The 23,485-nt window shown below is 56.5% G+C and overlaps 1 protein-coding gene across 7 annotated transcripts in view; it reads left to right on the forward strand.

The window, feature by feature from the left end:
• Nucleotides 1–23,485, forward strand: part of SBF1 (SET binding factor 1) — a 74,725-nt gene that overhangs the window by 36,040 nt on the left and 15,200 nt on the right. For 4 of the 7 annotated variants that reach the window (XM_054177920.1, XM_054177922.1, XM_054177923.1 and 1 more), the window contains exons 6-27: nt 378–483; nt 1,609–1,741; nt 2,640–2,748; nt 3,626–3,739; nt 5,379–5,456; nt 6,149–6,262; nt 7,030–7,158; nt 7,376–7,474; nt 8,735–8,939; nt 9,818–9,930; nt 11,302–11,451; nt 11,582–11,650; nt 12,908–13,066; nt 13,689–13,939; nt 15,102–15,274; nt 15,413–15,486; nt 15,690–15,885; nt 16,552–16,679; nt 17,978–18,153; nt 19,945–20,022; nt 21,320–21,459; nt 22,630–22,837. In XM_054177920.1, coding sequence (XP_054033895.1) covers nt 378–483; nt 1,609–1,741; nt 2,640–2,748; nt 3,626–3,739; nt 5,379–5,456; nt 6,149–6,262; nt 7,030–7,158; nt 7,376–7,474; nt 8,735–8,939; nt 9,818–9,930; nt 11,302–11,451; nt 11,582–11,650; nt 12,908–13,066; nt 13,689–13,939; nt 15,102–15,274; nt 15,413–15,486; nt 15,690–15,885; nt 16,552–16,679; nt 17,978–18,153; nt 19,945–20,022; nt 21,320–21,459; nt 22,630–22,837 — 3,002 coding nt within the window. The remainder of the gene's footprint in view (nt 1–377; nt 484–1,608; nt 1,742–2,639; nt 2,749–3,625; nt 3,740–5,378; nt 5,457–6,148; nt 6,263–7,029; nt 7,159–7,375; nt 7,475–8,734; nt 8,940–9,817; nt 9,931–11,301; nt 11,452–11,581; nt 11,651–12,907; nt 13,067–13,688; nt 13,940–15,101; nt 15,275–15,412; nt 15,487–15,689; nt 15,886–16,551; nt 16,680–17,977; nt 18,154–19,944; nt 20,023–21,319; nt 21,460–22,629; nt 22,838–23,485) is intronic. The other 3 variants (XM_054177921.1, XM_054177926.1, XM_054177925.1) reach the window with 1 other exon arrangement.

Raw genomic sequence — 23,485 nt, forward strand, 5'->3', positions numbered from 1 at the left:
CCTGCTGGAAGGTCTCCTTCCCCCTTGTAGCCCATGATGGCAGCCAAGCACTTGTTGGGTGGTGTTGCAAGGTCTCTGATGGCACCAGGGTTATGCTGAGGTCACAACCACCTTCTGCCTGTTTTTGAGGAGCTGGTTGTGCCTGCTGGAAGGTCTCCTTCCCCCTTGTAGCTCATGGTGGGTGTTGCTGCAAGGTCTCCTTCTTGGCTTCTGGTATCCCTATGAACACCTCAAACAGTTCCTTGATGGTACCAGCTTGTGTTGAAGTCACAACCATCTGAATGTGGTGAGATTTGGGTTGCCACCAGGTTGTCCTGTATGCTTGTGTTGATGCCTTCCTTGGTGGCCAGCTGGTGAGGAGATGTTTTCTCTTGCAGAGGACCATCTGCCTAGGAGCAGGGGACAGGCAGGTCATCCAGACCCCCATCAATGACTCGCTGCCTGTCAGTAGCTGCAGCGTGGCCCTGCTCTTCCGACAGCTCGGTGAGACCTCCTCACACCTCCTTCTCCCCACACCTCCTCCATCATCTCCTCCCCACAACTCCTGTACCAGATCCAGCTGGACAAGTTCTGTGTGGACTTCCCTCCATGTCCCTTCCCACCACTTTCCTCAGCTTGGCTTGATTGGCTCAGGGCTCTCTGCCAGCTGCAGCCACCTCAGACCAAGCCCTCCCCAGCTCCACATTGTCCCAGGAGGGCAGGAGCCTGGCAGCTTGCCCCAGCTTGGCTGCAGAAGTGTGGCCAGATCTCCTGAGGAGCAGCCTGGGTGGGAGAAGCTGTGCCCAGAGGGGCTGCCTCTGCTTGAGGGACACCAGAAGTTCAGCAGAGCTGCTGAGGGTCTCCCAGGAGAGGGGCTTCCTTGGGGGACCAGACATCTGGGTGACTCCAAAGTGGCTTTTTGGGAGGATGTTGAACACTGTTGTGCAGAATCCTGGCGTGGTGGGGTGGGAAGGGACCTCTGGAGATCATCCAGTCCACAGCAAGGGCATCCACAGCAGCTTGCCCAGGTTCCCAATGTCCAGGTGGGTTTGGAAGCTCTGCAGAGAAGGAGACTCCACAATCTCCCTGGGTAGCCTGCTCCCTACCTCCACTACCCTCAAAGCCAAGATGTTTCTCCTCATGATCAGATGGTGAGAAGGTCTTCCCTGAGCTGCCTTCTCTCCAAGTGGAACAAACCCACATCTCTCAGCCTTGGATCCCAACCCTTGGGTCATCCTTGTGGCCCTTTTCTGGCCCTTCTCCAGCCTTTTCCACATCTTTGGCTGCTGGAACCCTTCCTGGAAGAGTCCCAAAGCCAAACAGTTTCTCCTGGTGGAACCTCCTAGCTTCCAGCTTATGTCAATATCCCTTTGACCTGTCCCTGACCACCACTGACAAGAGCTGAGCCCCATCTTCATGACCTCCACCCTTTAACTGTTGCTGAGCACTGATGCGATCCCCTCTCAGGCTGCTCTTCTCCAGGCTCCCTCACAGAGATGTTACAGTCCCACCAACATCTTTCCAAATGTGGAGATAGGGCCTGGGAACCCAGCTGGGCTGGGGTTGAGTGGTCTCTCTGGTGGGGTGGCAAGAGGGGAAGCTTCCTTCCTGAGGTCTCTGCCTCCCCAGGCATCACCAACGTGCTGTACCTCTTCTGCGCGGCGCTGACAGAGCACAAGATCCTCTTCCTCTCCAGCAGCTACCAGCGGCTGACTGATGCCTGCCGTGCTCTCCTGGCCCTGATGTTCCCCCTCAAGTACAGGTGAGGGGACATCTCCAGAACCTCAGACCCCGCCCCTAAAAGTCACTCAGAACCTCCTGGTTTGGTTGCTGGTCCAACTGGAAGGTCACTGGATTGGGTGCTGAAGGCAAAGGGGGAGGTGGCCCACAGGTGTTGGTTCTTCTGGGAGAACCTTTCTGGGTTTGGAGGAGACCTTAAAGATCAGCCGGTCCGACCTCCTACCATGAGCAGGGACATCTGCAACTGGAGGAGGCTGCTCAGAGCTCCAAACAACCTGGCTTTGAACCTTCCCTGAAGCATGGAATCACAGAGGAGGTTTTGTTGGAGAAGACCTGTAGGCTTCTGGAGTCTAACCCTTACCCCAGCACTGCCAGGGCACCACCAAACTATGGCCCTCAGCACCACATCTCCACAGCTTTATACCCTGCCAGAGATGGGGACTCAGCCACTGCTCTGGGCAGCCTGAGCCAGGAATTTACAGCCTTCAAGTGGTAGAAATTGTTCCTCATGTCCAACCTGAACCTCCCCTGGAGCAACTTGAGGCTGTTTCTTCTTGTCTCACTTGGAAGAAGACCTTGATGCCCACCTGGCTCCAAGCTCCTTTCAGGGAGTTGTAGAGAGCCGGAAGGTCTCCTCTCAGCCTACTTTTCTCTAGGCTCAACACCCAGAGGTCCCTCAGCTGCTCCTCACAAGTTCTCCAGACCCTTCCCCTTCTTCTCCAGTCCCTTCCCCAGCTTTGTTGCCCATGTTCAATGTCCACAAGCCCTCAGGCACCTTGCAGAGCTGTAGGACATGCAGCGTCTGAAGGGTTGAGAGGGTCAGGAGGAAGCTGCCTTGCTGGAGACATGGTCAGCCCAGCAGCTCTGGAGCTGGGAGCTGAGCTCCACTGGCTGCAGTGATGCTCTTCTCTTGGTTGCAGCTTCACCTACGTGCCCATCTTGCCTGCACAGCTCCTGGAGGTCCTGAGCACTCCAACACCTTTCATCATTGGGGTCCACTCCATCTTCCAGTCGGAGACCCAAGAGCTGGTGAGACACTGTGAAGCCCATCCCATGGGCCAGGGAAGGAGGGACAGAGGCTTCTCACAGAACCATGGAATGGGTTGGGTTGGAAATGACCTTGAAGATCATCTAGTTCCAATCTCCTGCTGTGGCCAAGGATACATTCCACTAGACCAGGTTGCTCAAGGTTTTGTCCAGCCTGGCCGTGACACCTCCAGCGAGGGGACAGAGGGTTCAGAGAGCATTAAAGCCTGTGCTGGTAGTACCCATGGCAGGTGTCTGCTGAGCAAGGCTATGTTCTGCTCTTGCTAGGTTGGCCTGCCTCTGCCATCTTAATGGTAGGGAGTGGTGGGATCCCTTGAGAGCTTCTGTGTTGTGAAGTGCTTGGGTTTGGTGGCAGTGGGCAACAGAAAATAACTGCTAAGGGCAAGAGTGCTCCTAGAAGATCCCAGAACCCCAGAATGGTGGGGTGGGAAAGGACCTCTGGAGATGATCCAGTCCAATCCCCCCTGATCCAGCAGGGTCACCCACAGCAGCTTGCCCAGAATCAACAGCCAGATGGGTTTGGAAGCTCTCCAGAGAAGGAGACGGCACAACCTGTCTGGGCAGCCTGCTCCAGGGCTCCACCACCCTCACAGCCAACAAACTGCTCCTGATGGAACCTCCTGGGCTGCATTTTGTGTCCATTGTCCCTGGCCAGCACAGAGCTGAGCCCCATCTTCATGACCTTCACCCTCTAGCTCTTGCTGAGCATGGAGAACATCCCTTCTCAGGCTGTTCTTCTCCAGGCTCAACAGAGGACACAGCCACCATCCCCAAGATCTCCTCTCCTGAGCCCCGTGACAGGTACTGGGGAGGTGTTGGGTGCCTTGGCCTTGTCTCATGCCTGCCCTGCCCCTTCCAGCTGGATGTGGTCATCGCAGACCTGGATGGTGGGACTGTCAATGTCCCTGAGTGTGTCCACATCTCTCTGCTGCCTGAACCTCTGCTCCAGCAGACCCGGGAAGCCCTCTCCATGGTGAGTGCCTCAACCTTCTCCTTGTCTGCAGGGTGTGGACACCTTGGGAATACCCCAGGTTGTTCAGGAAAGCTGGGAAAGGAGCAGCAGGTCCACAGCTCAGAGTCATCTTGTAGGCTCACTGAAAGGGTTTGGTTAGAGGAGACCATCAAGTCCAACCTTAGGTCACTGTGGGAGCTGCCCTCAATGTCCCTACCCATGCCATTCCCCAGAGCTGCCCTCCTGCTCTGAGGTTGTCCTCCTGAGAATTGGTCTCCCTGTTGCACCTCAGCCTTCATGAGTGGAAGGAAACCTTCCCAAGCAGGACACAGAGCTGGGGCAGCCAGGGAGGAGCTTCTCCGCTCCAAACTCCCTGAGAATGGTGAAGAAGTCCACCACCAAGCTTTATCACAAGATAAAGTTTGACCCTTATCCTTCTCCAGTGCATCTCCAGCCCCTTCCCAGCATGAGATGCTCCATCCAACCCTTTCCCAGCATGATTTTTAAGCTCATCAAGTCTGACCCTTGACCCGGCACTGCCAGGGCATCAGCAGACAATGGCCCTCAGCACCACATCTCCACAGCCCTCCAGAGATGGAGACTTAACCACTGCCCTGGGCAGCCTGGGCCAGGCCTGGACAACCCTTTCTATGAAGAACTTGTCCCTCAAGTCCAACCTAAACCATTCCTGGCATAAAGAACTGTGTCAGAGGAGACCTTTCCTGGTCCCCATTGTCTCTGGTGGAGCTGGAGGGGGTGTTCCTCTTCCCAAGGTTTCTGGGAACCGTGTTTGGCTTCAGGCCCTGGAGCAGGAAGCAGCTGCAGTTCTGGAGATGTTCCCAGAGGACCCTTCCGGCCACCTGGGAACATGCCCAAGGACCCTGGTGCCAAACAAATGCTGCTGAACTTGGCTGCTGCTCCTCAGCTTTGGCAGGGGGGGAGGGGTTGGTTCTACCATAACCCCCTTCTCACCACTCTCAGCCCACTGAGATGTCCCCTGTGGTCCAGCCATGTGTGGCTTCAGGAAATAAGAAGTCAGAGGTTGAGGTTCTCCTCACACCACACAGTGTTGTCTGCTCCCTGCTGGCGATTTCAGCTCGGTGGGTTTGCTCCTGAGCTACTCAGACCTTCTCTGTGGGTGCTGGTGGGGCTCTGGGGAGTCTCCAGCATGGTGGGGTAGGAAAGGACAGCTGGAGATCATCCAGTCCAACCCCACTGCTCAGGAAGGGGTACCCCACAGCAGCTTGCCCAGGGTCACAGTGGCCAGATGGGTTTGGAAGCTCTCTAGAGGAGACTCCACAACCTGTCCAGGCAGCCTGCTTCAGGGCTTCACCACCCTCCAAGCCAGCAAGGTTCTCCTGATGGAATCTCTGGGGTTCAGTCCCCTCAGCAGCTTCCCAGCCTCCACTGGACTCTCCCCAGTAGCTCCCAGTCCTTGAACTGGGGAACCAGGAACTGGACCTATGACTCCAGATGTGGCCTCGGGAAGGAAAACTTGAGAAAGAGAACCTGTTTGCCACACTCTTCTTCACGCCCTCCAGGAGACCATTGGACTGCTTGGCCTTCAGGAGAGCCCAACACTGCTTCTCCCTGCCCAGCTGTGGGGTTGGAGATGTCCTTGGGCCGTCTCCTCAGTGTGCTTTGTGTCTTCTCCATGCAGGTCCTGGACCCAGAGCTGGAGGTGGCTGACCTCGCCTTCCCCCCCTCAACTATCTCTGTCTCTTCTCTCAAAATGCAGGTGGGTGGCACCAGGAGAAGATGGGGAAGGCAGGGTGGGAGATGGGGGCTGCCAGCCCTGCTGGACACCACAGCTCATGGCCATGGAGTTGGTTTTGTGTGGTTTGGATGGTGTTGGGGTTCAGAGGCTCATGACAAGGAGGACCACAGCTCCAAGCCATGTCCTGAAAGCAGGCAGGGCTCTTCCAGTCCAGCCAACCCTTGGGCTGCTGGAGCAGAAGCCTACTTAGGGTCCTGCAGTGTCCGTGCTGTGACCCTACTTAGGGCCCTGCAGTGACCCTGCAGTGACCGTGCTGTGACCCTACTTAGGGCCCTGCAGTGACCCTGCAGTGACCGTGCTGTGACCCTACTTAGGACCCTGCAGTGACCCTGCAGTGACCGTGCTGTGACCCTACTTAGGGCCCTGCAGTGACCCTGCAGTGACCGTGCTGTGACCCTACTTAGGACCCTGCAGTGACCCTGCAGTGACCGTGCTGTGACCCTACTTAGGGCCCTGCAGTGACCGTGCTGTGACCCTACTTAGGGCCCTGCAGTGACCCTGCAGTGACCGTGCTGTGACCCTACTGATGACCCTGCAGTGACCATGTTATGACTGTGCTGCGACCCCACTATGATGATGTTGTGACCGTTCTGTGATGGTGTTGTGGCCACGCTGTGCCCAGGCAGTGACCATGCTGTGCCCTTCTGTGGCAGGACAAGGAGATCCGTGCCGTCTTCCTGCGGCTCTTTGCTCAGCTGCTGCAGGGCTATCGCTGGTGCCTGCACATCATCCGCATCCACCCCGAACCTGTCATCCGCTTCCACAAGGTGAGCACCTCCCACAGCCCAGCCCTAGGGACCAGCCCTGGCATTGCAGGGAGGGGAGGTTGGCAGGAGTTGGTCTTGAAGAGCTTGGCAGCAATACAGCTGTGCCTAGAAGACAGGTCAGTGTTTCCCGCAAGTGACCTCTCTTGACATCTTCTCCCTGGCCCATGTGAGTCCCTTCTTTGTTCTTGGCCATCCCAAGGACTTGGGGGTCAGGTTGTGCTACCTTGTTAACACCCAGATGTGGTGGGGTGCAGCTGGTGTCCACCCTGCTAGGGGCAGGAAGTGTTTCACAGTCCTGGAAGGCCTCAGGCAGCCTGTGTGAGGTTCAGGGAGGGTCTCGGGTGGCCTGTGTGGGGCTCAGGGAGGGCCTCGGGCGGCCTGGGCGAGGCTCAGGGAGGGCCTCAGGAGGCCTTGGTGAGACTAGGTTTGCTATGAGGAGAACCTTTTTGACTTAAAGTATTCTCAAAGACTGGAACTGGCTGCCCAGGGAGGTGGTGTAGTTCCCATGCCTTGAGGGGTTTCAAAGTTGCAGAGATGTGGTGTTGAGGGCCATGGTTTAGCACCAGCCTTGGCAGAGTTAGAGTATGCTTGGAATGGATGATCTTGGAGGTCTTGATGATCTTGAAGAGCTTTTCCAACCCAAAATGGTTCTGTGACCTGGTCCCACCACCCCTGGGCACCGAGTTCCTCACTGTGGTCTCCCACACCGGCAGTAGTGCTGATGGCTGGACAGTTCTGGTGACCTGGTGTCCCATCTCCTCTTGCAGGCAGCCTTCCTGGGGCAGAGGGGGCTGACAGAAGATGACTTCCTCACCAAGGTGCTGGAGGGCATGGCCTTCGCCGGCTTTGTCACCGAGCGGGGCGCCCCCTACCGCTCCATTGACCTCTTCGATGAGGTAAGAGGGTATCTGAGAACCTCACCCCCTTGTCCAACCACCCCCAGGTGTCCTTGCTCTCCTCAGCTGCTCTTGTCCCTCAGGGGTCTAAGCTGGGGGCCTGCTGGGATGCTTTGAGCTACAGATCTTCAATATTACACCTAGAGGTGGAGCTCAGGATATGGGCAAGGTGGTCAGATCCTGCCCAGCTCCTCTCACCTGTGTCTTCTTCTCCCAGCTTGTGGCCTATGAAGTGAAGCGCATGAAGGCAGAGGAGGGGAACAAGCAGAAGATCCTAAGGCACATCAAGGAACTGGCAGAGAAGCTCTACAAAAATGTGAGTTCTGGAGACCCAAGAGCAGGAGAAGGGATGGGACAAGGAGAGCTGGGTTAGAGCCCTGGTGCATCTGTCCAGTCTTTGTAAGGACTGATGCATGTGGTGACTTCAAGGGAAGTCCAGGTTGGACATGAGGAACAATTTCTGCCCCTTGAGGGTTGTCCAGGCCTAGCCTAGGCTGCCCGGGGCAGTGGTGGAGTCCCCATCCCTGGAAGGCTTTCAGAGCTGTGGAGATGTGTTGCTGAGGGACGTGGTTTGGTGGTGCCCTGGCAGTGCTGGCTTTATGGTTGGACTTAATGGTCTTAAAGGTCTTCTTCAACCAAAATCATTCTGTGATTCACACAATCCCAGCATGGTGGGGTGGGAAGGTACCTCTGGAGATGATCCAGTCCAACCCCCCTGCTCCAGCAGGGGCACTCACAGCAGCTTGCCCAGGATCGCAATGTCCAGGTGAGTTTGGAAGCTCTCCAGAGAAGGAGACTGCACAACCTCTCTGGGCACCCTTCTCCAGGGCTCTACCACCCTCAAAGCCAACAAGTTGCTCCTGATGGAACCTCCTGGGTTCCAGCTGGTGCCCATTGTCTCTTGTCCTGTCACTGGGCACCACTGGCAAGGGTCTGGCCCCATCCCGTTGCCCCCACCTCCCTTTAGCTCTTGCTGAGCAAGGAGATGATTCCCTCTCAGGCTGGTATTGTGTCCTTGGGTACCACTGAAGTCTCTGGTCCTGTCCCACCTTCTGCTGACACCTGCTGATGGTTCCAGAAGTCTCTGAGCTGCTCCAAGAGCAGAATTCCTTGGATTCATGGCATTGGACACATTGTCCCTGTCCTCACTGCTGGCCAACAAAGGTCTTCTGAACACACATCAGCCCTGCAGAGCCTTCAGGCATCTTGATATGGAGCTCCTGGACGGAGCTTTGTCTTCTCGCTGTGTCTGGAGCCCAAACAAGTTGTTCTTACAGCTCCAGGAAGCAGAGTGTGCTGCCACCACTGCCTGGACACCCTGACCACAGGTCTTTGGGTGCTCCTGGGATGGAGATCTGGGCTAGAGAGGGTTTGGGCCTCATTGCTGCAGAGGTTGCTGAAGACCTTGGTGGGGCTTCTGGCCTGGGAGAGGATGTGTGATGTCCTCAGGCCTGAGAAAAAGCTGTGCTGTGGCAGGGGTTTGGTGGTGGACTTGGGAGGGTTGGACTGATGGTTGGACACCACAGTCTCAAAGGACTTTGCCAACCCAACTCCTTGTGTGATTCCATGGTTGCAGGAGAACCCCTACCCGGCGGTGACCATGCACACAGTGAAGAAGCCCAAGGAAGGCCATCACCTGCGGGTCCAGCAGAAGCCCTTCCCCAGGCTGGATGAGGGCTTGGTGCAGTGGATCATCGACCAGGCCACTGCCAAGCTGCAGACAGCTCCTCCGGCTGTGAAGGCTGAGGTGAAGTGCATGGTGCCATCAGGCCCTCCCATCGGTAGGTGTGAGCAGAGGACCTTGCCCTCTGGCCAGATACCTCGAGGAGGAGCTTCACCAGCCAGGTGTTCCTGGGTCCTTTGCACACCACAGTGTGTCCAAGGGTCCCAGGAGGCAACACGTGCACAGTGCCACTGGCTTGGAGAAGAAACAGAACTGTCCCCACCAGCTTCTACTCCTTGGGTTGCTTGGAGCGCCCTGGAGTCTGTCAGCAGCATGAGGGGATGGCTGGAGGCCTCAGAGCGTTCCTCCGGCTGGAGGCCTCAGAGCGTTCCTCCGGCTGGAGGCCTCAGAGCGTTCCTCTGGCTGGAGGCCTCAGAGCGTTCCTCCGGCTGGAGGCCTCAGAGCGTTCCTCCGGCTGGAGGCCTCAGAGCGTTCCTCCGGCTGGAGGCCTCAGAGCGTTCCTCCGGCTGGAGGCCTCAGAGCGTTCCTCCATCTAAAGGCCTCAGAGCGTTCCTCCGGCTGGAGGCCTCAGAGCGTTCCTCCGGCTGGAGGCCTCAGAGCGTTCCTCCATCTAAAGGCCTCAGAGCGTTCCTCCGGCTGGAGGCCTCAGAGCGTTCCTCCATCTAAAGGCCTCAGAGCGTTCCTCCGGCTGGAGGCCTCAGAGCGTTCCTCCGGCTGGAGGCCTCAGAGCGTTCCTCCATCTAAAGGCCCTGTAGTGTTTTTCCAGCTGAAGATCTGGTAGTGTTTCTCCATCTGAAAACCCCTTAGTGTGCTTCCAGCTGTAGTGTCCTTGCAGCTGAAGATCCTGTGGTGTTCTTTCATCGTGAGCTCTTGGTGCTCAGAGCTTTGCCCACATGGAGCCAGGGAGGGGACACCCACCCCACCCCAGGGTGAAAGTCCTGCCCTCATGGCCCCAGCAGGTGGTTCTCTCCTCAGCTGCCATCATGGAGCGCAACGGCAATGCCATGGCCAACAGTGCCCGGCGCCTGGAGGTGGTCAGGAACTGCATCTCCTATGTCTTTGAGAACAAGATGTTGGAAGCCAAAAAGGTGAGAATCACAGGATCACAGAAACGTTCAGGGTGGCAAAGATGCTCAGGATCACCAAGTCCAACCAATAACCCTACTCCACAAGGCTCACCCCTAAACCATGTCTCCAGCCACCACATCCAAACCACCTTTAAACACATCCAGGGTTGGTGACTCACCCACTTCCCTGGGCAGCACATCCTAATCCCTGACCACTCTTCTCCTGAAAAAATTCTTCCTAATGTCCAGCCTAAACCTACCCAGTCACAGCTTGAGGCCATTCCCTCTTGTTCTGTCACTAATTACCTGTGAGAAGAGACCAGCACCAGCCTCTCCACAACACCTCCTCAGGCAGTAAGACAGCAATGAGGTCTCCTCTCAGCCTTCTCTTTTCCAAACTAAGCGGCCCCAGCTCCTTCAGTTGCTCTTCATAAGATTTATTCTCCAGGCCCTTCCCCAGCTTCATTGCCCTCCTTTACACTTGCTCAGGTGACTTCTGAGGAGCTGGTGGCTGAGTGTGGGAGAGGAGAGGTTGTTCTGGCTCTTCTTGGTGGTAGGGTGGAGAGGGCAATCCCTGCCCATGTCCACATCTCTACTGTCTAGCTCCATGTCCTGATGTTCACATGGTGCCTTCAAAAGTTCCTCCTCGTATCTCTGAGCTTCTGGCTGGTCCCTGCACCAGCTTCACTGTTGCTGTATCTCCTGGTGTCCTCCTGGGTCTTACAGAGGTGACCAGGTTGGGGTCCTATAGGGACCAGCTGGGATTTTGCTCTGGTTCATGTGCAGACGACCTTCTGTAAATACCTTGGTGTCACCCAGCACAGGCAGAGTGTGAAGCTCCTGCTGCACCTCCTGGTTGTGGGCTGCCCTTGAACTTGCATAGAGTCATGGGATAGTTTGGGTTGGGAAAGACATTTGAGGTCATGGAGTCCAACCCTCAACCCAGCACTGCCACGGCACCACCCAACCATGGCCCTCAGCACCACCTCTCCACAGCTTTGAAACCCCTCGAGGGATGGGGTCTCACTGCCCTGGGCAGCCTGGGCCACATCTGCACAATCCTCAAGGGGCAGAAATTGTTCCTCATGTCCAACCTGAACCTCCCCTGGGCAAACTTGAGGCTATTTTTTCTTGTCTTCTCACTTGTTCCTTGGGAGAAGAGACCAACCCCACCTAGCTCCAAGCTCCTTTCAGGGAGTTGTAGAGAGCTCCAGCCCCTCAATGTCCTTCTTGGAGTGAGGAGCCCAAAACTGACCCCAGGATTCCAGCTGTGGCCTCACCAGGGACAATCCCTGCCCTGGTCTTTAAGGGCACCCCATTGGTGATGGACCATCAGGGTAGAGCCTTGGTGGCCCCATCTTTCTCCTCCATGATCTCCTGTCTCTCCTGCAGCTGTTCCCAGCTGTGCTGCGGGCCATGAAGGGCCGAGCGGCTCGGCAGTGCCTGACCCAGGAGCTGAACCTCCACGTCCAGCAGAACAGGGCCGTGCTGGACCACCAGCAGTTCGACTTCGTCATCCGCATGATGAACTGCTGCCTGCAGGTAGGACAGGGCTGGGGACAGCCTGCTCCTCTTACCATGGACCTTCTCCCCTTTCCCTGGGAGATGGGTTGATGTAAATCTGGGGGATTGTGAAGTGACTTTTCCTGGAACGTCCTGCTGCCTTCTCCAGGACTGCACAGCCATGGACGAGCACGGGATTGCGGCAGCGCTCCTGCCGCTGGTCACTGCCTTCTGCCGGGTGAGTCCCTCCAGAGTCCCTATGCCCAACACCTCACAGCTTCTGATAGGGCCCAGAGGTTGGAAGGCTGAAGGACTGAGACCCAGCACTGCAGGGAGGTTGTCCCCTCGGTGCTTCTTGGAGGTCCTGTGGAATCAGAGAATGGGTTCGATTGGATGAGACCTTTGAGATCATGGAGCCCAATCCTTCATCCAGCATTGCCAGAGCACCACCAAAGCGTGGCCCTCAGCACCACTTGTTCCTTGGGAGAAGAGACCAACCACCACCTGGCTCCAGCCTCCTTTCAGGGAGTTGTAGAGAGCCAAAAGGTCTCTCAGCCTCCTTTTCTCCAGGCTCAACAACCTCATGTCCCTCAGCTGCTCCTCACAAGTCCTCCAGACCCTTCTCCTTCTTCTTCAGACCCTTCCCCAGCTTTGTTGCCTTTCTCTGAACCTGTTCCAGCCCCTCAATGTCCTTCTTGGAGTGAGGGACCCAAAACTGACCCCAGGATTCCAGATGTGACCTCACCATTGCCAAGCTCAGGGGGACAGTCACCGCCCTGCTCCCACTGGCCATCTCATTGCTGATCCAAGCCAGGCTGCTGGTGGCCTTCTTGGCCACCTGGGAACACCCTGGCTCATCTCCAGCCTCTGTCACCAAGTCCGCCAGGCAGTTTCCATCCACTCTGCCCCAAGCCTGGAACATTCCATGGAGTTCCCAGCCACTCTCTTGGGTCTCTGAACCTGAGGCTGGGGCACCTGTGGAAGGGTGCTCAGAACCTAGGGCTGCTCTGAAGTGCCACCTGGATCTGTTGGTCAAGCTGGGCTGAGATAAAATTTTACCTTCTCCTCACCACCCACCTAGTTCTGGTGACTATTGACCTTAGGGACAGCCACCTTCTCATACAGAGGATGCTGATGGTAGCATGGTGCTTCAGCAGCAGCTCCTAGTCAGTGTTTAACATCTGGTGGAACATCTTCACACTTCCCTGGAGGTGTTCAAGGCCAGGCTGGATGAGACTTTGACCAGCCTGGTCTAGTGGGAGGTGTCCCCACTCATGGCAGAAGGTTGGAACTAGATGATCTTCAAGGTCCCTTCCAACCCAACCCATTCTGTGGTTCCATAATGTATGGAATGAAGCCTAATGGGGAGATCTGAGAAGTGTTTGGAGGAGCTCTGCTGGATCTAGGTCTAGATCTCCAGGGTTCTTCTGGATAGGAGAGCTTGGCACAAAGACCATGTTAGCATGTAGCCCTCTTCCCCCTTCTTCTCCCTCAGAAACTGAGCCCAGGCATCACGCAGTTTGCCTACAGCTGCGTGCAGGAGCACGTGGTGTGGACCAACATCCAGTTCTGGGAGGCCATGTTCTACTGCGACGTCCAGAACCACATCCGGGCCTTGTACCTGGACAGCACCGAGGAGAACCATGTAGAGGAGGTGAGGAGCTGGCACCAGGGCTGGTGTCCAGCAGCTGGGGTTGTTCAAGGCCAGGTTGGATGGGAATTTGACCAGCCTGGTCTCATGGAAGGTGTCCCTTCCCATGGTGGGGTTGTTGGAACTAGAGGATCTTTCAGGTCACTTCCAACTTAACCTGTCCCATGATGATCTAGTTCCAACACTCCTGCCATGGGCAGGAATACAAAGGAATACGAATCAGATGATGATCTTGAAGTTCTTTTCCAACCAATGCAATCTATGAAAGGTCTGTGATGATGGTGAACCAACCTGCCTCCTGGTTGTGGGAGGTTCTTCTGGGAGCAGCGGGGTGGAGGTTGAAGGTCTGTCCATGCAGATGGAGTCACAGAAATGTTCCCTCAGGATCACCCAAGTCCAACCCAGAACCCTACTCTGCAAGGTTCACCCCTGAACCATATTCCCAAGCACCACATGCAGACCACATTTAAACACATCCAGGGCTGGTGACTCAACCACCTCCCTGGGCAGCACATTCCAATCCCTGACCTCTCTTGCTGGGAAAAACCTTTTCCTAATGTCCAGCCTAAACCTACCCAGTCGCAGCCTGAGGCCATTCCCTCTTGTTTCCTCCCAACTCCTTCAGGAGGACAACCAAGAAGCCAAGTCTGCCCTGGAGATAGCATCTGAGCAGTTGAGGTTGTGGCCCACTATGAGCAAGGAGAAGCAGCAGGAGCTGATCCAGAAGGAGGAGAGCACAGTCTTCAGCCAGGCCATCCACTATGCCAACCGCATGAGCTACCTTCTGCTGCCCCTGGACACCAGCAAGAACCGACTGCTCCGCAGCTCGGGACTGGGAGATGTGGAGAGTGTCAGCAACAGCTTCGTCACCAACAGGTAACCAGGCCTGGAGACTAGGGCAGGTCCATGTGGGGCCACCAGAGCAACCTCAGCTGGCGTGGGAGCTCCTTAGGGTGGTACCTGAGACATTGTAGAATCTCAGTTAGAGGTTGGAAGGGAGCTCTGGAGATAAAGTCCAACCTCAGTGGTCATTCAGGTGCTGTCAGAGTTGATGGAGGGTGCAGTGTCCAGGGGTGGAAGCTCTTTAGGAGCTCTCTGCTGTGGGGTCAGGCTTAGAGAGTTGGGGTTGTTCAGCCTGGAGAAGAGAAAGCTCCAGGGAGACCGTCTGGTGACCTTTCAGGACTTAAAGAGGGTCTGCAAGAAAGCTCCAGAGGGACTTCTGATCAGGATCTGTTATGGCAGGATGAGGGGTGATGGGTTCAAGCTAAAAAGAGAGACATTTTGACTGGATGGCAAGATGTTCTTCATTGTGCAGGTGGTGAGACTCCATTCCAGGCTGCCCAGAAAGGTGGTAGATGTCCCATCCCTGGAACCACTCCAGGTCAGGCTGCTTGGGGCTCTGAGCAACCTGCTCTAGTTGCAGATGTCCCTGCTGACTGCAGGGGCAGTTGGACTGTATGACCTTGAAAGGTCCCTTCCCACCCAACCCATCCATGATTCTCACTCTCTACAGCTCCTTGAAAGAAGCTTGGAGCCAGGTGGGCATCAAGGTTGCCCCAGGTTGGTTCAGGCTGGATGTGAGAATCACAGAATCACAGTATGTTAGAGGTTGGAAGGGACCTCCAGAGAGCATCGAATCCAACCTTCCTGCCAAAAAAGGATCACCCAGGGTAGTCCACAGGAATGCATCCAGGTGGCTTTTGAAAGCCTCTAGAGAGGGAAACTCCACAACCTCTCTGGGCAGCCCGCTCCAGTGAGGAACAGTTTCTGCCACTTGTCCAGGCCTGGCCCACACTGCCCAGTGCAGTGGTGGAGTCCCCATCCCTGGAGGCTGTTTCAAAGCCGTGGAGATGTGGTGCCGAGGGCCATGTTTGGTGGTGCCCTGGCGGTGCTGGGTTGGCCTCCATGACCTTAAAGATCTCTTCCAACCCAATCCATTCCATGATCCATACAAAGGTCCCTCAGGCCCTATCTGTGGAGGGCTGCAGCAGGAAGGGAAGTGTTGTGGGCTGACGCTTTCCCACCCTCTCGGTGGCAGCATCGCCGGCAGCGTGGCCGAGAGCTACGACACGGAGAGCGGCTTCGAGGACGCCGAGAGCTCGGACGTGGCCAACTACGTGGTGAGGTTCATCAACCGCTTCGTGGACAAGGTCTGCACCGAGAGCGGCGTCACCAACGAGCACCTCAAGGGGCTGCACGTCATGATCCCGGGTAGGACTGCCCTGCAGGTCTGGCTGGGGCTCCCTCCAGGTCATCTCAGGGGGTTCTGCTCGGGGGATGGGTCTGGAGGAGGTGGTGGGAGGGACAGGAGAAGACCAGCTCAGTCTCCACCTCTGTGCTCGCTCACAGATATCGTGCAGATGCACATAGAGACCTTGGATGCTGTCCATAGGGAGAGCAAGAGGCTTCCTCCCATCCAGAAGGTATGGAACTGACCTGCTGCACCAGGTCAAGATTCCTTCCACACTCAGCATGTACCTGACCCCTTTCACCCTCTACATAAACCTGAACTTCTTGTGGTACCTCCCTATAGCCAAAGCTACCCAGGGTTCTGGGTTGTTTGGGTCTATCAAGACCCCTTCCACCCTCTCCATGGACCTGAAGCTCTTCTTGTGCCTCCTTGTAGCCCAAGCTGCTGCGGCCCAACCTCCTGGTGGGTGAGGAGTGTGTGATGGAGGGGCTCCGTGTGTACCTCATGCCTGATGGGCGGGAGGAAGCTGCTGGAGGAAATATTGGTGGCCCACCTCTGCTCCCTGCAGAAGGAGCCATCTTCCTCACCACCTACCGCATCATCTTCAAAGGGACACCCACAGACCCGCTGGGTAAGGACCTGGTGTTCTCCACACATCTTCTGTCTCCAGGAGGTTGGTCATACATGGGGAGGAGGTGGCCAGAAGTTCTCCTGGACCAGTTGGTGCCGCTCAACTTGCTGCAGGAGTTGCTTCAGGGGTGGAGACTCCACCCACTGCTCTGGGCTGCCTGGGCCAGGCCTGGACAACCCTCAAGGAGAAGAAATTGCTCCTCGTGTCCAACCTCAAGCTCAACTGGGGCAAATTGAGGTTTTGTCCTCTTGTCCTGTCCCTTGTTCCCTGGAAGACCAACTCCCACCTGGCTCCAACCTTGATAAGAAGTTCTTCCTGACAAGACCTTGGGTTGGTTCCCTTGGGTGAACAATCAGCCAGCACTGGTCCTTGCTGGAGGTTGCTGCACCATCACAAGCTTGGTGGTTGCTGCCAGTGCTACAAAAGAGGTGGTTGCTCTTGCTATCCACCTTTGGCAGATGATGAATTACTCATGTCCATCCTTGGCATCATCTACAAGTCACCATGGTGGGGTTGTAGTAGGTCCAGCCTGCTTCTGGCTGCTTGACACTGAGGGTCTCTCCATGGTGATGGCCACCAGGGGTGGTCCAGCACAAGCTGGTGATGGCCACCGGGGTGGTCCAGCACGGCCTGATGTGGTTAACCTGTTGCCATTGTTGTGGGCAGTGGGGGAGCAGGTGGTGATCAGGTCGTTCCCCATCGCCTCGTTGACCAAAGAGAAGAAAATCAGCATCCAGGCCCAGGTGGATCAGTTCATCCAGGAGGGCTTGCAGCTCCGCTCCTGCACATTCCAGGTGAGGACACCTCAGCCTGGGAGCTGCTCCTGGCCATGGTGCTCCCAGCTGAGGAGCATGTCACTGGTGAGACCCAGCAGGGACAGATGGCCATGGTTGTCACCATCCCTGGGACAAGACTGGTGTGGTTTGGAGGTGGTTTTCCTGAGAGGACCAAAGACAGCCTCTCTAGAAGGTGTCAAGGGGACAGAGCTGGAGGCACCTGGCAGAGGAAGAAGTAGACCATGGTCCACAGACTCACAGGATGGTGACCTTCAAAGGTCACCCAGTCTAACCCCTCTGCAGTCAGCAGGGACATCTGCAGCTGGAGCAGGTTGCTCAGAGCCCAAACCAATCTGACCTGGAATGGTTCCAGGGATGAGACATCTCCCACCTCTCCAGGCAACCTAGGCCAGGGTCTCACTACTCTCACAGTGGAGAACAACTTCTTCCATCCAGTCTAAATCTCCTTTTCCAGTTTGAAGCCATCACCCCTCATCCTGTCACTACCTGTCCTTCTCCTCAGCTTTCCTGTAGCCCCTGATAAGTCCTGAAAAGCCACCAGAAGGTCTCCTCGGAGCCTTCCCTTCTCCAGGCTGACCAGTCCCAACTCCCTTAGCCTGGCCTCACAGGGAGGGTCCTCCAGTTGCAGTCCTGTTGTCCACAGCAGCAACTTCTTGCTCATCATCTCTGGTCTCCTTCCCAACTACTTCAGTGGCTGCTGGAGTGCTGAGAAGGTGTGAACTGTCCCTCTTGTCAAGGTGGTTCTGCACAACCTTGGAGAAGGTCTTGGGGGAGAGAACTAGAGCAGGGAGATGTCCCACCAGGAGTACTTACATTGTGTGGGAGGAGAACATCTAAAATGTGCTGCCTTCTCCTTCCTGTCCATCCTGCCTGGGTCAGAGCTGCAGTGAGCAGGCCCTGGGGACGTCCCAGGAGCAGCAGAGCTGGGTGTGGAGCGGTCTTCAGGAGGAAGGGGTGTGGGATGGAGCAATTTGGACAGACAAGGCCAGGTTGGATGAGCCCTTGAGCAGCCTGGTCTAGTGGGAGGGTCTAGTTAGGGTTGGGTGATAGGTTGGACTTGATGATCTTGGAGGTCTCTTCTGTCCTGGTTGATTCTGTTTCTGTGTCCCTGCCCATGGGAGGCTGGAACTGGATGATCTTCAGGATCCCTTCCAACCCAACCCAGTCTATGAATCGTATTTAACACGGTGGCCTCCCGGTCTTGCTCTTGAGCAGGGCCTGAGCTCTGTGAGGAGAGCTGGGGAGAAGATGCCTTCCTAGGTCCTGTGAGCCTTCAAGCTCTGCTCTTCCTGCAGCTTCTGAAGATCGCCTTCGACGAGGAGGTGGCTTCGGAGAGCGCCGAGATCTTCCGGAAGCACCTCCACAAGCTGCGCTACCCCCAGCACGTGCGCGGCACCTTCGCCTTCACCGTGGGCCAGGTCCCCAAGCAGGCCATGCAGCCCAAGCCCAAGGAGAAGAACCCTTCCCTCAGGTACCTGGGCTGAGCTCATGGGTGGTGCTTGACCCTCTGGGGCTCTGCAGGGCTTATCCTCCACCTCCTCCTCCAGTCCACCCAGTAGAGCTGCTGAGCTGGGGGCACTCGCAGAGTGCGTTGGGTTAGGAGAGGCCTCCAAGACTCTGCAGTGCAACCACTGACCCAGCACTGCCAGGGCACCACCAAACCGTGGCCCTCAGCACCACTTCTCCAGGGCTTTGAAAGCCCTCCAGGGATGGGGATTCCACCACTGGCCTGGGCAGCCTGGGCCAGGCCTGGGCAGCCCTCAAGGGGCAGAAATTGTTCCTCATGTCCAACCTGAATGTCCCCCGGGGTAATCTGAGGCTATTTCCTCTTCTTCCATCACTTAAGAGAAGAACTTGATGCCCATCTGGCTTCAGCCTCCTTTCAGGGAGTTACAGAGAGCCAGGTCTCTTCTCAGCCTCCTTTTCTCCAGGCTCAACATCCCCAGGTCCCCCAGCTGCTCCTCACAAGTTCTCCAGACCCTTCCCCACCTTTGTTGCCCTTCTCTGGACTTCCTCCAGCCCCTCAATGTCCTTCTTGGAGTGAGGGACCCAAAACTGACCCCAGGATTCCTGCTGCGGCCTCATCCATGCCCAGTCCAGAGGGACAATTCCTGGCCTGCTCCTGCTGGCCACACCATTGCTCATCAGGCCAGGCTGCTGGTGGCCTTCTTGGCCACCTGGGCACAGCCTGGCTCATCTCCAGCCTCTGTCACCACCATTCTCCCCAGGTCCTTCTCCACCCTTTCCATCCACTCTGTCTCCAACCTGGAGACTTCATGGGGTTGATGTGACCCAAAAGTGGGACCCAGCAGTTGACCTTGGAGCCCCTCATTCCATTGGCCTCAGCCCATGGATCCAGCCTGGCCAGACCCCTCTGTAGATCCTTCAACCTTCCAGCAGATTAACACCCCACCCAACTTGGTGTTGCCCTCCACCCCCTCATCCAGGTCATGGATGAAGACACTGAACAGAACTGGTCCCCCCACTGATCACTGGAGAGGAACTGGGCCACAGACTCCTGAGCTGGAGATCAGGTCCCTGAGCCTGCTTTTCTCAGACCTCTCTACTTGTCTTTGAGGTGGGACCTGCTGCACTGGCAGCAGTCTCCATTATAACCCCACCAAGAGGACTAGTCAAACTGGGGAGACAGGATGAAGCCCCACCAGCACCCCAGGTCCTGCTATTTGGGCCAAAATGATGCAAGCCCCAGGAGGGTTTTGAATCAGGGAAGGGTTTTGGCTGGGAGAGACCTTTAAAGACCATTAAGTCCAACCAATGACCCAGCACTGCCAGGGCACCACCAAACCATGGCCCTCAGCACCACATCTTCATGGCTTTGAAACCCCCTCAGGGATGGGGACTCCACCACTGCCCTGGGCAGCCTGGGCCATGCCTGGACAACTCTCCAGGCGCAGAAATTGTTCCTCATGTCCAAACTAAACTTTCCCTGGGACAACTTGAGGCCATTTCTTCATGTCCCATCACTGGGGAGAAGTCCTTGATGGCCACCTGGCTCCACCTTCCTTTCAGGGTTCCTCTTGTCCCATCCCTTGTTCCTTGGGAGCAGCTTATCCTAGGAGAGGTGCTGGTGGGTACCAGAGGTCAGGCTGGAGGAGGGGGAGTGTGGTGGGACAGCAGCAAAGTTCTCCATGTGGTGCTGACCTGCAACCAGCTTGGGGCTGGGTCAAGCTGGGCTCTGGTGGCTGCTGTGTCCATGCTTGGTGTCCCCTAAGCTTCTGTCCCATGTCTCTTTGTGACTCAGCTCCCAGCAGGTGACCGATATCTTCCAGGGCCTGACAGTGGGGGTCATGTCCCTTGGGCACCTTGGCCACTCAACCACGTAAGATGCCTTCAGCCTGGGTGGGAGCTTGCGTGGTGACCTTGGCTCAGCCTTCACTGCTCCCAGGGTTTCTTCTCACTTGCTCTGCATGTCCTGGCCTCTGGGGGCTTCTCACTTGGGGACATCCCACCCTTTTCCAAGGCTGCTGGTGTGAAGGTCAGGGTTGGGGTAGTGCTCTCACCATCATAGCACTGCAGTCCCCAGCTTGGTCACCCAAGGGGCTTCTTGGTGCTCTGGTGGATCTCAGGTCATGCTGAGGAAGATGAGCCTCTGCCACTGATCTCCAGAGACCTCCCAAGACCTTCAGTCTTGTGAGGTGGCCTGTATCACCTTCTTCAAGTCGGCTTCCAGTGCCCCACGCTGTCTGCAGACCTTTTTCCTCCCTTTCCTCAGCTCCAGACCCAAGTGTGTGTCCTCAGGACAGTGCTCTTCCTCCATCCCAAGGCCTTTCCTCCTTTGGCAGGTGTAGGGGGCAGTTGGGCTCCATCACCAGCCGCTTTCCAAAGCATATTGAGGCACCTCCTGGTCTCCCCCACCCTGAGAAGTTTTGGATTTCTAGGAGCCTTTGCACCATGTAGGTGTCCTTCTGGGATGAGCCCTTCCCTGGCTGATGGACATCTCACCTCTCCTCAGTTTATTCCCCTTTGAGTCCTAGAGCTCACCGAGATGGTGGTGAGCATGAGGTCCTGCTTTGAGCAGGCCATTCCTGCCTTCTTCTGGAGCTCCATCATGTGGAGCCTGTTCTGATCACACAGCCTGGTACCCTGTGCATTTTGGAAGGTCTTTCCAACGGCTGCCCTGGTGGCATCTGTCCCGTAGGTGGCATCAAGCAGGTCACCTTCTGTCCCTCAGCCCAGGGACAGTGTCTAAGCTGGGCTGGCTGCAGTGGATCCCCAAGTCCTTATCATGAGCTGGAGCCCTCCTCCAACTTGAGGGACAAGCTGATGGAGATGATGGCCCTAGAGGCCAGGACAAGGCTGATGTGCCTTTAGGTTGGGAGCCTGGGACACCTGCTCAACCTGACTGCCCCATCCAGCCTCCCTGGGTGCCTGGGTCCTCCCAGAGAAGACAAGTCTCTGCCTTGGTGCCCTCCTGGAGTTGAGGAACCAGCAGGTGCCACCTCCCCTCCTGTGGTGGCAGTGCCACGGACCCAGCTCCGGTGGTGGGGGACACACTCCTGTCTCTGCTTTGCTCTGGGTGTGACTGAGGCTGGGTGTCTCTAAAGGGTTCTTCTCTTCTGGGGCTGTGGTGACACAAGCCTGGGAGGTGTTGGCCTCAAGCTCTTCTCTGGTTGCAGGACGCTGTCCAAGAACCTGGTGAAGAATGCCAAGAAGACCATCGGCCGGCAGTATGTGACCAGGAAGAAGTACACCCCACCCACCTGGGACCAGAGGAGCAGCCAGCACTTCCCTGAGGACAATGAGGATGAGATCTCAGGTTGGGAGAACCTTCAGCAGAGGGCAGGGAAGCTGTGGGAAGCAGGATGCTGGCTGGAGCAGGAGCATCTTGCAGTTGGGAGATGTCTTGGCTATCTCTTGCAGCAGGAGCTTTGCCACCATGGTTGCTTCTGGAACAGGTTGCCCAGGGAGGTTGTGGATGTCCACTCCCTGGAGGTGTTGAAGGCCAGGTTGGACGAGGCCTGGAGCAGCCTGGTCTACTGGGAGGTGTCCCTGCCAATGCCAGGGCATTGGAACTGGAGGATCTTCAAGGTCCCTTCTAACCCAAACCATTCCAAGATTCTATGATTCTCCCAGTTCATGATGACCTACCAGCTCTGGTGTGCTGGTGGTGGCCACTCAGCAGCTGAGTGCTGTGGAGAAGAGGAAGTTCTTGGTCTGTGGTCTCAGGTGGGAGGTCACAGCTCCAAACTGCAGCAGGCTGGGTGAGGTGAGACATGAGAAGAACTGGAAGGCACAAGAGTCCTCCATGCTGAGAATCATGACCTTCCCAGGTGGGAAGATGAGCTGGAGATGTGGTGGATGGGATTTAGGGTGTTGGGAGGAAGTGGTGTCCTGCTGCTGGTCTAGCTGATTTTGGATCTTCTGTCCTCCAAGGTACTTTGGGTTCTGCTCCTTCTGGTCACTCCCCAGTTTGGCTACAGAGCTTTCCAGCTCAAGGTCTACCACCAAGGTCACAAACCTCCATGATGGCCATTGTCTAAATTGGTACTAACACACCAGATACTCTTGAGATCCCTTGTTGTCCATGTCTGGTGTTAGGAGATGCATTAGGAGAGCATCCCCCAAAGGTTGTGTCCACCTGAGAGTGGTTTTGCCTGGATGGAAGCATCCAGGTTGGAGCTGAGATCCTGACGCCCATCACTGTGGAGGGAGCAGCTGAGGCCTTCAGATGAAGGTGGTGGGAGGTTGCTCCTGCTTGTGCTGGATTGTATGGTCCTGCTCTGGCAGAGGAGTTGGACTCACACAGATCACAGGAGCACAGGATGTGAGGGGTTGGAAGGGACCTCTGAAGATCATCAAAGAAGAAGATCATCAAAGATCTTCAGCAGTCCCTTCCAACCCCTCACATCCTGTGCTCCTGTGATCTCCTCCAGCTTGCCCACGGGAACCCATGCACGAGCCCAGTCTCACTTCGTTTTCTCTCCAGTGTCTGAAGAGATGGACAGAAGCACTTTGACCCCCAGCACCACCATCAGACCTTCAGACAAGATGACCATCAACCACCTGGTGGAGCGAGCCTGCTGCAGGGACTACCAGCGGCTGGGGCTGGGCACCCTCAGCAGCAGCCTGACGCGCTCCAAGAACGAACCCTTCCGCATCTCCACCGTCAACCGCATGTACGCCATCTGCCGCAGGTCAGCCCCGCGCCGCCCCTCCTGCGGGCTGCGCCGCAGGCCTGCCGGCGGCCACAGCCATCTGGCCACGCTGGCTCCAGCGGCCCAGCTGCGGTCAGTGTCTTCCTTCATCCGTAGTCTGGGTGGGAGGATGGAGAGTGACCTCAGTGTGTTTGCAGACAATACCAAGTTGGGTGGGATGTTGATCTCCTTGGGGGCTGAAGGCTCTGCAGAGGGATCTGGCCAGGCTGGGGCCATGGGACCAGTTGAGTTCCATGTCTTCCTTCATCCATAGTCTGGGTGGGAGGATGGAGGGCAACCTCAGTGTCTTTGAGGACAACACCACAGTGGGTGGGATGTTGATCTCCTTGGTTAGGCCACACCTTGAGTGCTGTGTCCAGTCCTGGACCACTCAGTTCAAGAAAGATGTTGAGATCTTGGAATGTGTCCAGAGAAGGGCAGCAAAGCTGGTGAGGGGGTTGGAGCACAGCCCTGTGAGGAGAGGCTGAGGGAGCTGGGGTTGTTTAGCCTGGAGAAGAGGAGGCTCAGGGGAGACCTTATTGCTGTCTACAACTCCCTGAAGAGAGGTTGTAGCCAGGTGGGGGTTGGTCTCTTCTCCCAGGCAACCATCAACAGACCAAGAGGACACAGTCTCAAGCTGTGCAGGAG

This window comes from Dryobates pubescens, chromosome Z (assembly GCF_014839835.1).
Source record: "Dryobates pubescens isolate bDryPub1 chromosome Z, bDryPub1.pri, whole genome shotgun sequence".
NCBI classification, from domain to species: domain Eukaryota; kingdom Metazoa; phylum Chordata; class Aves; order Piciformes; family Picidae; genus Dryobates; species Dryobates pubescens.